The sequence below is a fragment of the Podarcis tiliguerta genome (genome assembly GCF_965153285.1).
Source record: "Podarcis tiliguerta genome assembly, chromosome: 9".
Lineage (NCBI taxonomy): Eukaryota > Metazoa > Chordata > Lepidosauria > Squamata > Lacertidae > Podarcis > Podarcis tiliguerta.
Window position 1 is genome coordinate 49,670,249 of NC_139542.1, and position 12,892 is coordinate 49,683,140.

A 12,892-nucleotide genomic window follows, 5' to 3' on the forward strand; every position below is an offset into this window, starting at 1 on the left:
TCCGCCCAGAGAGTGTCAGTTTCGCCCCCTCACCCACCCCCGGCCAGGGCCGCCCCGTGTGCTATTAATAATAGCGCGAGCACATGCCGTGACATTGCGCTCTCCAACAGGGAGCAGCAGATAACTTTACTTTGCCCTTGCCGAGACGTCCCCCTCGCCAGGGCTGCCCCTTCAGGGGAGAGCAGCATGGCGGCTTTGCCCCGGTGCCCTCGCCTCACGGGGGGTCCCAGCCAATGTGCGCGCGGAACGGCCCCCTGCCGGCCCCCTCCGGCTATCGCGAGACCCAGGGGGGAGCTATAAATAGCTGAAAAGGGGGTAAGGGTCCGTCCATTTGGAACGCGGTTGCTTTAGGTTGGGGGGGCGCAGCTGGGTGGGGAGGTGCCTGTGGACAGCTCCTCCATTAGCAAAAAAAGAAAACAAATAATAAAAGGAAGAAAAGAGGAGGGGGCGATTGGTGTGTCGCTCTGACTTGCCTCCATCATGTCTGACCAAGCTCTCAGTTTCCTTAAGGACTTCTTGGCTGGTGGGATTGCTGCTGCCATTTCCAAAACTGCCGTAGCACCTATTGAAAGAGTGAAACTGCTGCTACAGGTAAGGAGGTTGGTTTTCTAAAGTAGTGTGCTTGCGCGTGCACAAAATAAGCTGCCCAAAAAGTCAACCCGCACCTGTTCCTGGAAAGGTTGCATCGTTCTGTGGACCTAAAAGTAATTGGCAGGGACGTTCTTTCCAGATTAACAAGGACAACAAGTTGGGTTTTTTTGGCTTAGAAATTCATATGTCCTTTGTTAGAAGTGGTGATGGTTTGGTGATGGCGATGCCTTAAGTTTCCTGCCCTCAAGAGCTGTTGCTCGGCTGTATCTCTAAGGAAAGGATCTTCCTGTGACTCAGGAGTGGAGCAGGAATTCTACTGTCAGATGGGCTAGAGCTTGAAGTGACTAAATATGGAAACTCCAGTTGTGCAGTTCTGATTACACAAGACCAGCGCAGCTCTTTTTTCCTTGGCTCTGTTTATAGCACAGATCTGCAAGTGTGCTGAGCATTGGGGGAAATGCCTTGAAATCTTGGGTGTTTTATTCTTTTCTTTTCAGTGTGTGCTTGCACGTATATGGCAGGTGGCCATTAAGTCCAATAACTTGTAAAAAAAATACACTAAAAAACTATTGTGAAAGGAACGGTGTTTTGTACCATATATGTATCAGGGAAGCTTCCTTCATTTGAACTAAACTGGGGGCGAAAGTGCTATTTGCTACTAGGATCAGTGGCCTGATAACTAACTGGAGGTCAACTGAAGGACATGAGTTCTTGGGAGGGCCATATAAATGGAAGAATGACGTCTCACATATGTAGCCTGTCTCCCTTTAATACTGCATATGCTACCGAATCACCATGGTTTTTAAAAAAGAAAGTGTGTGTATAATAGAGAAAATCAAGCTAGTCCATAGCCTATCAAGAACTTCATATGTGAGGGGGACGGGATTAATTGTTTGATTAGAAGGAGGAGCAACTACAGTTCTTCCACTTTCCATTTCTAATGGTCAAGTAAGTTACTATAGTTACACATTATGTGCAGCTGTTATGCCCTGGTGTTGTAGCAAGTGATGCTAATCTCAAGCGGAGGGCCAACTTTGGCACCAAACAGTAATCAAAGATAAAGCTGCAGGTGCAAAGATAGGAATGGCTATTTCTTCCAATTGAGAAGTTGTGTATAATGTGCCACAATGATTTTCCTTCTTTCCTTCCTTCCCACCTCCCTCCCTCTCTCCATCTCTCTTTCTTCCCATCCCTTTTCTTCCTTTAACAGGTCCAGCATGCCAGCCAACAGATCACAGCTGATAAGCAGTACAAGGGGATCATGGACTGTGTAGTACGGATCCCCAAGGAGCAGGGCATCATTTCCTTCTGGAGAGGCAACTTGGCCAATGTCATCCGGTACTTCCCCACCCAGGCCCTCAACTTTGCCTTCAAGGACAAGTACAAGCAGATCTTCCTTGGGGGTGTGGACAGGCACAAGCAGTTCTGGCGTTACTTTGCCGGCAACTTGGCCTCTGGGGGTGCTGCAGGAGCAACTTCTCTCTGCTTCGTTTACCCGCTGGATTTTGCCAGGACCAGGCTAGCTGCTGATGTGGGCAAAGGGGCGAGCGAGAGGCAGTTCACTGGGCTGGGCAACTGTATTGCCAAAATCTACAAATCTGATGGCCTGAAGGGTCTCTACTTGGGATTCAATGTTTCAGTCCAGGGCATCATCATCTACAGAGCAGCGTATTTTGGCGTCTATGATACAGCTAAGGGTAAGAAAGGGAAGCCACTTGAGTAGCAAAACACACCCTAGATTCTGTGAGTTAGAGTTTTCCCTGAATGTAGAATATGAAATATTTAAACATGCTCCCAAAATAGGGTTCTTCTTGATTCAATAGGTTGGTAAGTATTTCTAGTTAAGACAGGTCTGGAGTGTGCTTCACCTTTCTCCCTTTTCTTGGAAAGAAAGAAAACAGAACAGTTCTTAAATGTCCACCTCCTTATCCAAGTATTTTCAAAGATTTATAATGGGTATAATTTGTATGATATGTAGTTATGAGTTAACTTCACAAGGCCATGCACTGATTAGTAAGGTTCTTTTAATTGCCAGCATAGGGAATCAGGCAGCCCTTCCCATGCCCCATTACTCAGATACCCTAAGCTACCCTTGTTGTGACTCTCATCATACAAGCTTCTTAGTCTCCTTGAACCAATCATCTCTTAATATTTGCCCAATTGGCCAAGAGGTCGGTACATATGGATATTCTAGACATGAAGCTAAATATTCCCACCTAGTAAAAAAATACATTTTTTTAGTTTCCCACTCAGTTGTTGAGCTCTGGCAATAGAAGCAATTCCCAAAAAGTGTCATTGTAGTGTAATAGTTTGAGTGCTGGAATTGAACTGTGAATATGTGGGCTTAAATTCCTGAAGTATACAGAGTGAGACTTTGGGAGTGGCTCAATTTCATGGGGCTGTTAGGATAAAGTGAGACAGCCCCATGTTTGCCACCTGAGCTTGTCGGAGGAAGGCTAGGATGCTAATTGAGTGGACTACTCAGCGTCTACGTATATCTGAGGGTGGCTTAACTGTTTGGTTGACAACCCCAAACTTTCCTGTAACTAAGGATTGTATGAATGCACTTGCTATCTGGTAATGTATACATTCTAAGCACTGAAAACACAACAGCATCTGTGTATATGTACGTCTTCCCAAAGCAGCATGCAAAATGACTTGCCTTGGAATTCTGCTGCAGCTGCTGATGTCTAGAATAATAGAATCTTAGAGTTGGAAGGGACCCAAGGGTCATCTAGTCCAACCCCCTGCAATGCAGGAATCTCTATCATGTGACTTGGATTGATTGGGTGTAAAACAAAACTTAACTGGCATGATTGGTCTTGCTTGAGGTAGAATTGATAAAGTGGTACTGATAACACCCTCTTCCCACCCCTCTTTCTTCCTCTTCCTCTTCCTCTTCCTTCTCCTGTCTTTGGGTAATCTACTCCCAATGGTAGGTATGTTGCCTGATCCAAAGAATGTACACATCATAGTAAGCTGGATGATAGCACAGACCGTTACTGCAGTAGCTGGGCTGGTGTCTTACCCCTTTGACACTGTCCGACGTAGGATGATGATGCAGTCTGGCAGGAAAGGAGGTAAGAAAATAATCCTACATTTTTGTAATGTTGCCAAAAAAAATTCCTCCATTTTAAATTCTCAAGGGAAGGTAGAAGTCTTAAAAACCAAGTACTTTTTCTTCTTAAGAGGTCAGATTGAAACAGAGACACAGGTGCAATTGACCGTAATAATTATTATTATTAACGCAGTTTCCTTGAGCAATGCCATTTGATTTTATATTACAGCTTTTCTGTTTGGTGTATGTTTACATTTTGTAGTAAAGTGCATTAATAGTACAGTGCTATTTCTGTTCTGCAGTCTTTGGGCAAGTTATATTTATCTATATTTGCCCTGTTTTATAGTACTAAGTTTTAGTATGCGTGTATACAAATCAAAGGGAGGAAGGTTCTTTCACTCCCAGAATGTGGGGACAAATTTGAATGTGGTTTCTTTGTGGTGCTGCTGGTGAAATTATAGTTTCATTGTCCTCCTTCTGAAGCAAGTAAAGAGCAGAGAACTGCATTCCAGGTCTTGAGAGGGGAATTAAGGCAGTATTGCGATGGTCTTTTTCTCCAGGTAATGTAACTACGTTTTACCTGTCCTTGTTTGTCTTCCACAGCTGATATCATGTACAAAGGCACAATCGACTGCTGGAAGAAGATAGCTAAAGATGAAGGGGGCAAGGCTTTCTTCAAAGGCGCCTGGTCCAATGTGTTGAGAGGCATGGGCGGTGCTTTTGTATTGGTCTTGTATGATGAGATCAAGAAATACGTCTAAGACTCAAATGGCTTGATTCAAATGAAAGTTCTCTTTTGTAAGGTACCTACATGTGGTTTAACGGGCAACAAAATATTTCCTAGGGAAATAGAGATGGCTTTCGTGGGTTAAATCCAATTCAGAGACCAGGTTGCAGCATTGTAAGATAGATCAATGGTTTGTTCATTAGATTACAGCCAAACTCTTTTGTATGGAAAAACTAAAGAGGCACCTGTATATATAAATATATTTGACAAAAATCCATTAATATATTCCTATATTTAAGTGCGTTTCCTGAAGGCGGCAAGTTACACAGTATTCAGATAACTAGAAATGTGAATTCAATAAATACTATTTAAATCAAAGCTCTGCCAATTTTCTTTTTCTGCATGGCTCATACTTAATAAAGGTAGCTTCAAATACTGTGGAAAACATGGGCATGTTATCTTGCATTTGTGCCACCCAAAAAACTACAACCATATGGATGGTTCTGACCTGTGTATGTCAAACACTGCCAAAAATATGTCATGGGAAGTACAGTCATACAGGGTTGAAGCCCAAGTGCTTTAAGCAAACAAACTATAGAAAGTGAAGTATAATTTCAATGGATTTCTGTGTGTAATTTATCTGGATTAAAATCAGGCAATCACTTTTTGCGGTTTAAAATTGTGTAACATGAATTATGCAAGTTTTATATCTTGTACTTAATCATTGGTGTAATTGCTGCAGAAGATAGCATATATCCTTTTTTTTAAAAAAAAAAAGATTTTAGTTTTAGCTTCTGTCCTCCCTTCGCACTTACTGGAAGTTTGTGGGTGAAGATTAAGTGTGGACAGGTGTTGTCGTACCTGTATAGCTAGAACAGACCTGTTCTCACAAGAAAACCAGACAGGTTCAAATGAGGGCAGGTAGGAATATGAGAATCCCAGTAGGTACTTTTTATGAAACTGGAAAATAACCAACAATTCTGAGCAGGTATAGGGAGAAGAGAGGGAATGCATGTAAGAACAAGATAGACATCAAATAAATAAAAATATTTTTGAAACAACTTTCAACTGCTTTAAGGGGAAAGTTCATGGAAACCGTAATAGGCAGCTGTAGATTTATCTGAAATTTAATATATGAAGAACAAGAAAATGGGGGAAGTGAGGAAGAAAACTTTTTTAAGAAAAGCAACCTGATCTCAAATGCCCTGATCAAATAATTACTGGAAAGCAAAGGAAAATAACTTTCTTTAAAAAGAGACTTGCAGGATAATTCTATACATGCCTTGACTGAAGTAAGTCCCACTGAATTTAGTGGATTCATTCAACAGTTACTAGCTATAGGATTGCAGCCTAAAGCACTTGTGATATCCTTCTTATTCAGATTAGACACATAGAAACCAGTGGCGAAAGATCTTAGGTCAGTTATGAATAGGGCAGTTCGCTAACTCCTATCCTATAATCTGCATATACACACGTGAGAGTATGTGTTGAGGTAATGGGATACCACTCCATAACACACCCAAAATGGCATGTGGCCCAGTAGAGGGTTGGGTCAAAGGTGAATGTGGCCCTTGCGCAAAATGCAAGCTAGAAACTCCCCCCAACCACTTTTACACATGCTATAATGAACCAGATAAACACTGCAATTCCATTTACTTCTGCACTAAGAACAAAATCGTCTTGTGTTTTTAATGTATTTGTTGAACATGTGGCAGCATACTATCATCAAATACGACGGGCCATTTTTATACTTGCCTACATGTAACATGTAACAATCTAGCAATCAAACTTTTTCAGCAGGGGGCCAGCCCACTGATGAATTCCTATGCCCCAAATAACCCAGAGATGCATTTTAAATAAAAGCACACATTCTACTCATGTAAAAACACACTGATTCCCAGACCGTCTGCGGGCCAGATTTAGAAGGCAATTGGTCCGGATCTGGCCTCTGGGCCTTAGTTTGCCTACCCATGGCTTAAGAGGAATCTTGCCTGTGACACTTTTGGTACAGTGCCCTGTAAGGTCATTGGCACCATTGTCAAGTGTTGTTTTTATTTTGCTTTTGTAATTATAGGAAGCGGAAGCAGCATCTTGAAGCTGATGGAAAATTAATCAGCAATAGACTATTTTTAACTCCTGCCACAGTGGATTATAGATTAGCACTTTGTGGTCTGCAGTTCTGGTTCAAATTGCTTAGCATAAATGTATTGGGATCTGTTTCTTGTCATTTCCTCTATGCCTGTGATTCAGGCTAGAACCTTGATGATTATATAGCAAGAGGAGCTCCATCCGTACACAAGAAAAAGGTCTCAGCAGGCTTGTCCAAGCCCCAAGGTATATCAAAGTGCCAAAAAACCCCCAACAATTTTTTAAAAGACCCCCACTTTTTTACAAAAATATTAAACACAACTGTTTATATATGCAGCACGTGCCTAATTCACCCACATCTTCTGCGATTAAAAATGGTACCAGGGCTTCTACGATGCTCTTCCAAAGGCCATTTTGGCCAAATTTGATGTGAGATGGAAGATGCTGGAGCAGAGGGAGCTTAGAGGAAGAAAACAGAAGAGCCTGCCAATGGCCCATCTGGACCAGCATCCTGTTCTCACAGAGGCCACCTGATGCCCACGGGAAGCCAAAAAGCAGGATCTGAGCACAGCACCAACCTCCCCACTTGTGATTCCCAGCATTCAGGAGCATACTGCCTCCAACAGTGGAGGCAGAACAGAGCCATTTTGGCTAGTACCATATTTCACCGCATAATGGTCGCCACCACATAATAGCCCTTTTTTGGTCCATAAAATCTGTCCCAAAGCATTCACCACATGATAGCCACAGGGCATTCTCAGCACGCATTTTCTGTACTAGCCCAATCCATGCCTTCAGAGTTCCCATGTTTAGGAGTGTTACCCCACCCCACCCCGGGCAGCTTCAAAGAAGAAGAAGAAGAAGAGAAGAAGAGTTTGGATTTGATACCCCGCTTTATCACTACCCGAAGGAGTCTCAAAGCAGCCAACATTCTCCTTTCCCTTCCTCCCCCACAACAAACACTCTGTGAGGTGAGTGGGGCTGAGACTTCAAAGAAGTGTGATTAGCTGGAGGTCACCCAGCAGCTGCATGTGGAGGAGCAGAGACGCAAACCTGGTTCACCAGATTACGAGTCTACCACTCTTAACCACTACACCACACTGGCTCTCAAAGGCTCCCACAGTACACAAAGTGGAGCTTTACTTGCACCAGCCTATTATAAATATGTTTTGTTTATAAGCAGTTATCCTAGGATATTTTTGGTAGTCCTGACAAACGGTTATTGGTTCCATACCAAACGACAGCTGGGAAAAGATCTCTAAAAAGACATGGCATGAGAATCTTGAAGCAGCATTGCATCATGAATTGGACAGCCCAGTTGGGGTTGGTTTTGCTCCTACCCTTGCTTGCTCTGCTGCCAGACAGAGGCCTCTGAAGGCTGCCAACTACAGGTGCTGGGGTAAGAGGGAATGTTTCCTGTTCAGAGAAAGTCTTAAAATCACAAGGGCAGACTGCTAATCGTGCATCCAGACGGCAAAACAATCCTATTATGAGAGTTGTACAAATGATGTGTTGCCATTTGGCAATGTGTAAGTTAACAGAGCAGTGTGCTTCCTGTAGTAAATGCAGTAATTGCATTTGCTACATGGAGATTAGCTTGGAACTGAGGCAGTAAAATCTCATATTTATGAAAGGGCTGCTACAGCTGTTGTTTGTTTCCTACACAGGCAAAAGTATCAAGAAATCCTTTGTTAGAAATGGAAGAACATGCCAACCATCCACCTCCATTTCAAACCTCAGCTGCCTTCTTCACAAATTATTAGAGGTTTTCTACTGTCACTGTAAGCCACAGACATCATATGTGCTTGAAAGCAAAAAAATGACACCTCACTGTAGCCAACAACTTTAGGCATAATTCAGAAAGTTATTGTACAGTATAGAGAATTGCCATTCAAGTAAAAAAAAAATAATCAAAGTTCCCTGTGCCTTTTTTGCTATCTGACATTTGAGTATTTTATCCAAATAAGATTTCTAGGTTGAGTCCACTAAATCTCCTGAAATGCCACCATCCTCAATCCTTGGCCTCTTTGGTGCATTTTCCAGCATCATAATCATCAGGATGTTTGTTAATTCTGAGCGATACACTGATTGAAGACAAGCTTAAGAGCATTCTGCTAAATTAAGTGCCTCCAGAGGTCTCATAATAGCCATGTACAGCACACTTTAGCCTAAAACAAGAAAGAAGCAAATTATGAAGCAACCTATTATGCTGATGCACAGCTTTCAGCTGTCCTAGTTTCTGGCAGTCCTTCCCTGATTTCAAATTAGAAAGGCTCTCTGCTAATTAGGAGCTGTGGACATTATTAGAAGGGAAGAGGAGTTTTCAAATCTGCAACCCAGCATTGAAAACTTCTGAATGAAAGTGAGCCTTCAGTTTTCCAAGTCCTTGTGGCCCAGGCGTTACCTTGGCAAGAAAAATGTGGATACTGTTCTCATTTTACACAGGTTTGTTATTTGGCTCAGGGCTGGCCCAATACATTTTGGCACCAGAGTCAGACCCCAAAATGGAGCCACCCCACCATCCTTGCTTGTGAAGAAGGGGGTCAGGAAGATCTGCATCAGGAACGAGGGTGGTGGGGAAAAAGAAAGATTGACATCAAGATCTGCTGCCCTGGTGGCAGTTGCTTCACCTCATCTCATGGACCCAATTGTCAAAGTTAAGCACTTATGAGAACTAGTCAGCAAGAACAAGACACATTTGACTAACCTACAAATGTCAGTGGGCCTTAAACATGCTTAACTATGGCCAGCTGCTAAATTGTGTCATTAATAAAAATTTGTACAAGACACTAGGAGTTAGTTACTGATGGATGCAAACAGAGTTTTGCAAAGATGTACTTAAAGCTAGAATTTTGAAGTCGTAGTGACTGCATTACCATCGGATAGTAGGTAGGTGATGCTGTCTTTCTGTGTTTCCTTTTTTAAAAAAAAAAAAAAAACTTACAATACGAAAACTAGTACTAGCAACCAAAGGTTGGGATTCTACTACATGCGTAAATCTAGCACAAGGCCTATTTTAGAATGAACATATCTATCTATCTACCCTTTAAATCCTGCAGCTTGAAGTTGGGGGGGGGAAATCTAGCTAAAAGCAGTACAGTGGTACCTTGGGTTAAGTACTTAATTTATTCCAGAGGTCTGTTCTTAACCTGAAACTGTTCTTAACCTGAAGCACCACTTAAGTTAATAGGGCCTCCAGCTGCCGCCAGGCCGCTGGAGCATGATTTCTGTTCTCATCCTGAAGCAAAGTTTTTAACCCGAGGTACTATTTCTGGGTTAGCGGAGTCTGTAACCTGAAGAGTATGTAACCCGAGGTACTGAAGCCTTATTTACCTAGGGATCCATTAGCCACGCCATCCCCTGGACCTCGGAGGGAACAAAAGTACCAGGAAAGCAAAATCTTCTTTGGAGAAAAAGAGTTTATTGAGATCTGAGCACAGAGTCAAGGTCTGTACTCAGAGACAGCCTGCTGGTTAGTTCCTAGAAATACACTGGCTGTAAAGCAAGACACTTCAGCAGACTTTCTTATACCCCCAGACTTCCCCAATCGGCTAGCAAATATTGCTTGCTTAACACATTTTATTGCTTGCTAAACCTTCCTGTCTTTCTGCTAAGCCAAGCACTCCCTTCGTCTCTCTTCTTATTCTTGCATTACTTAAAGCAGAAGTAAAGCAGGAAACATCTTGCTAGTGGTTTTTAGTTGACAGCAGTTTTTGGCTAGGCAGGAAACGACCTTCTGACCTGTAGCTAGCATCAGCAGTTTCAAGTAGCTGGTTAGGCAGAAAACGACCTCCTGACCTGTCTGATTTAGACTTTTGCAAGCAACTGCAATTTTGGGCTGTTTTGACCATCCTAGCAGAGTGCAGGAATTTACTATGTGTAGATAATATTTGAGAGCAACAGAATAAAATATTGAGAAGAAACCTTTCCCATCTCCCTTTACTCCGTCCTCTTCTTTTGAACAATCTATTACTTAGATTCGTTCTGGGGTAGGGGTCTATATTCTCTCATTACAGCAATCACGCGAGGTCCCATCATGCGAGACATCATCTTTTTCATCATATGTTGCAGGCATTGCATTAAGCAGGGTATACAGAAGCAGAAAGGCAATAGAAGCATTATTGGGCCTATTCTCCTCACAAATACGATACCGTTCATGCCAACAGAAATACGAGAGCATCCATATGACAAGGGCGGTACATATCACTCCTACCCACCAAACCCAATATCTCCATGGTTCCTCCCACCAATATTCAGGGGGTGTGCTCATTGTTGAAGAGCTCACTGATATTTGTGCCCGACTACCTGTTGAGCCTCAAGGATGAGAGCCTACCGGTGAGCTGATGCTCCCACTATGTGGGTCAATTTTTCTATTAGCCCTGTTGGGTGGATTGAACTCTCGTGCTGCCTCCCTAGTGACCAGAGCATATGGAAGCTGAAATCCTGGGGTGGCAATTCTTACTGGCACTTGTTTAGTAATTTCAATGCACACCTGGCTCAGGCTCCCATCTATCACCTGGGTTAAGAGTAGGACCTGGTCTATCAAATGAGGTTGGTACAGTGCTCTACCTTCCAGATAACAGTTGACTACCCTCCCACAACAGCAAGAGCGGTACAGAACTAGATAGATTTCGATCGTCTCTACAGCTTCCCGTAAGAGCACTGTCCACGCATGCTGGTCAGTGGTGTGGGAGAGGAGCCACAACGGGGCAGTGGGGTGTCTCAATACGGTAATCTCATCAAACCCCAGTTTCCAATAGCCAAGGAGCACGCCATCTCTTACCACCGGCAAGACGAACCAGTCGTAGCAGAGGCCAGCAGGCCAATAGGGTTGGTATGGTTCGGTAGGGTCAGGGCAATAAGACATAGAGCAAGTCAATAAAGAAAATAAGAGAGAAAAGAGAAAGTCTTTGTAACTGTCCTTGTGATGATTAGTCGCAGGATCTCGTTGCCCGTGGCCTAACGCTTTTTCCTGGTAGCGTCAGACACAAGGTGATGATCAACTTCAGAGGGTCAGCGGGATTTCTTTTGCAAGTCCAGACACCCTTCTTCAGATGCGTGTGATGTACCCAGGGGATCACCTCGACTACTTTCACTGCAGTTAGGGATGAGGGGGTCGCCAGACGCTGTCACTCAGAGGGACTGGTGAACCGGCTCAGCGAGACTGCCACGGGACTGCAGGTGTACGCTTGAGGGAATACCTGGAAAGAAAGCAAACACACACAACAAACACAGGGATTGCACTTGTTCTTGGGTGATGTGATCTCCCATCTGCCCAAACCGGCGGGGATGCCTCGGACGAAAGGGGTTGGCCTGCCATATAGAAGTTCAAAGGGTGATAGTTCTCAGTCTCTTGGTTGGCGCACAGGGCACATTTTGGGATATAGCAGCAGTTAGTTATAGCAGCAGTTAGTTGAGGTAGAATATTCTCCCAAGGTGCGCCTTAGCAGCTGGGCCTCCCAAATGGGTGGACTCGTGGTAATTCTTTACAATTGTGCTGGCCAGATGTTGGGGCACAAAAACACGGCTGTCCGGTCCTTCCTGGAGCGTTGCTCCTTCTTGGCTGGTCCACTGCTGTTCATCAAGGGTGTAACGTGGTTCCACATCGTCTGGAGTGAGTTCTGGTACCAATATCAAAAGTCCTGGTGGTACCTCTAAATTGGCTGGAGAACAAATGTCTACGTTGGGGGCGCTGCCTGCGGGCGCCCCTCCCATCCAATTCTTCACCGTGCGTAGAGATATCAGCAAGGCGGTCGTCACTGGAGGGGATCTTCAGGATGCTGAGACACAGTCCAATCTGAAGCAGCTTTCTTATGTGGTGGACCCAAGGGGTGGTGCCAGCGACCTTCACAGCTGTGGGTGTGGAGAGCAGATGGGCCCTTCCAGCACGGCGGCAGTGGTGCCTGGGACCAGTCTCATCCACACCTCGTCACCTGGCTCAAACTGGTCATGCAAGAAGTTCGGGCCTGGGTTGAGAGAGAAAATCTCGAGAGAGAGACTGTACATAATTGTTCAATTCCACATCTTGAGCAGGGATAGGTGAAAGCATGCACACATAAGGAACCGGTCTCCCAAACATCACTTCAAAAGGGTGACAAGTGAATGCGTTTCAATGGGAGGCTACAGACTCTAAGCAAAGCCAAGGGCAACATGGACACCCAATTAGACCCTGTTTCTTGGGTCAATGGTTTTTTTTCAAAGTCCTGTTCATCCTTTCCTCTTTTCCAGAACTTTGGGGCCTATATGCGGTACCCACCATCTTCCTTCTTCACTGGCAACAGTGGGGTGTTTCACTGTGATTGGCATTGTTTCAAGATTCCATGTTGAAGCAATCGCTTCAAATGCACCCACACTCCTTCAGCTGCCTGTCGTGGGATGGGGTATTGGTTTTTATCTTTCGCCCATAGTCCAGGGTCAACATCATGAGG

At 44.0% G+C, this 12,892-nt stretch overlaps 1 protein-coding gene across 1 annotated transcript; it reads left to right on the forward strand.

The window, feature by feature from the left end:
- The first annotated feature begins 98 nt into the window (after positions 1 to 98).
- SLC25A4 (solute carrier family 25 member 4) lies at positions 99 to 4,754 on the forward strand. The gene is made up of 4 exons (XM_083458449.1): positions 99 to 591; positions 1,802 to 2,288; positions 3,531 to 3,671; positions 4,253 to 4,754. The coding sequence occupies exons 1-4, from the start codon at positions 481 to 483 to the stop codon at positions 4,408 to 4,410; spliced, it is 897 nt and encodes a 298-aa protein (XP_083314575.1). The 5' UTR covers positions 99 to 480; the 3' UTR covers positions 4,411 to 4,754.
- The last annotated feature ends 8,138 nt before the right edge of the window (positions 4,755 to 12,892 follow it).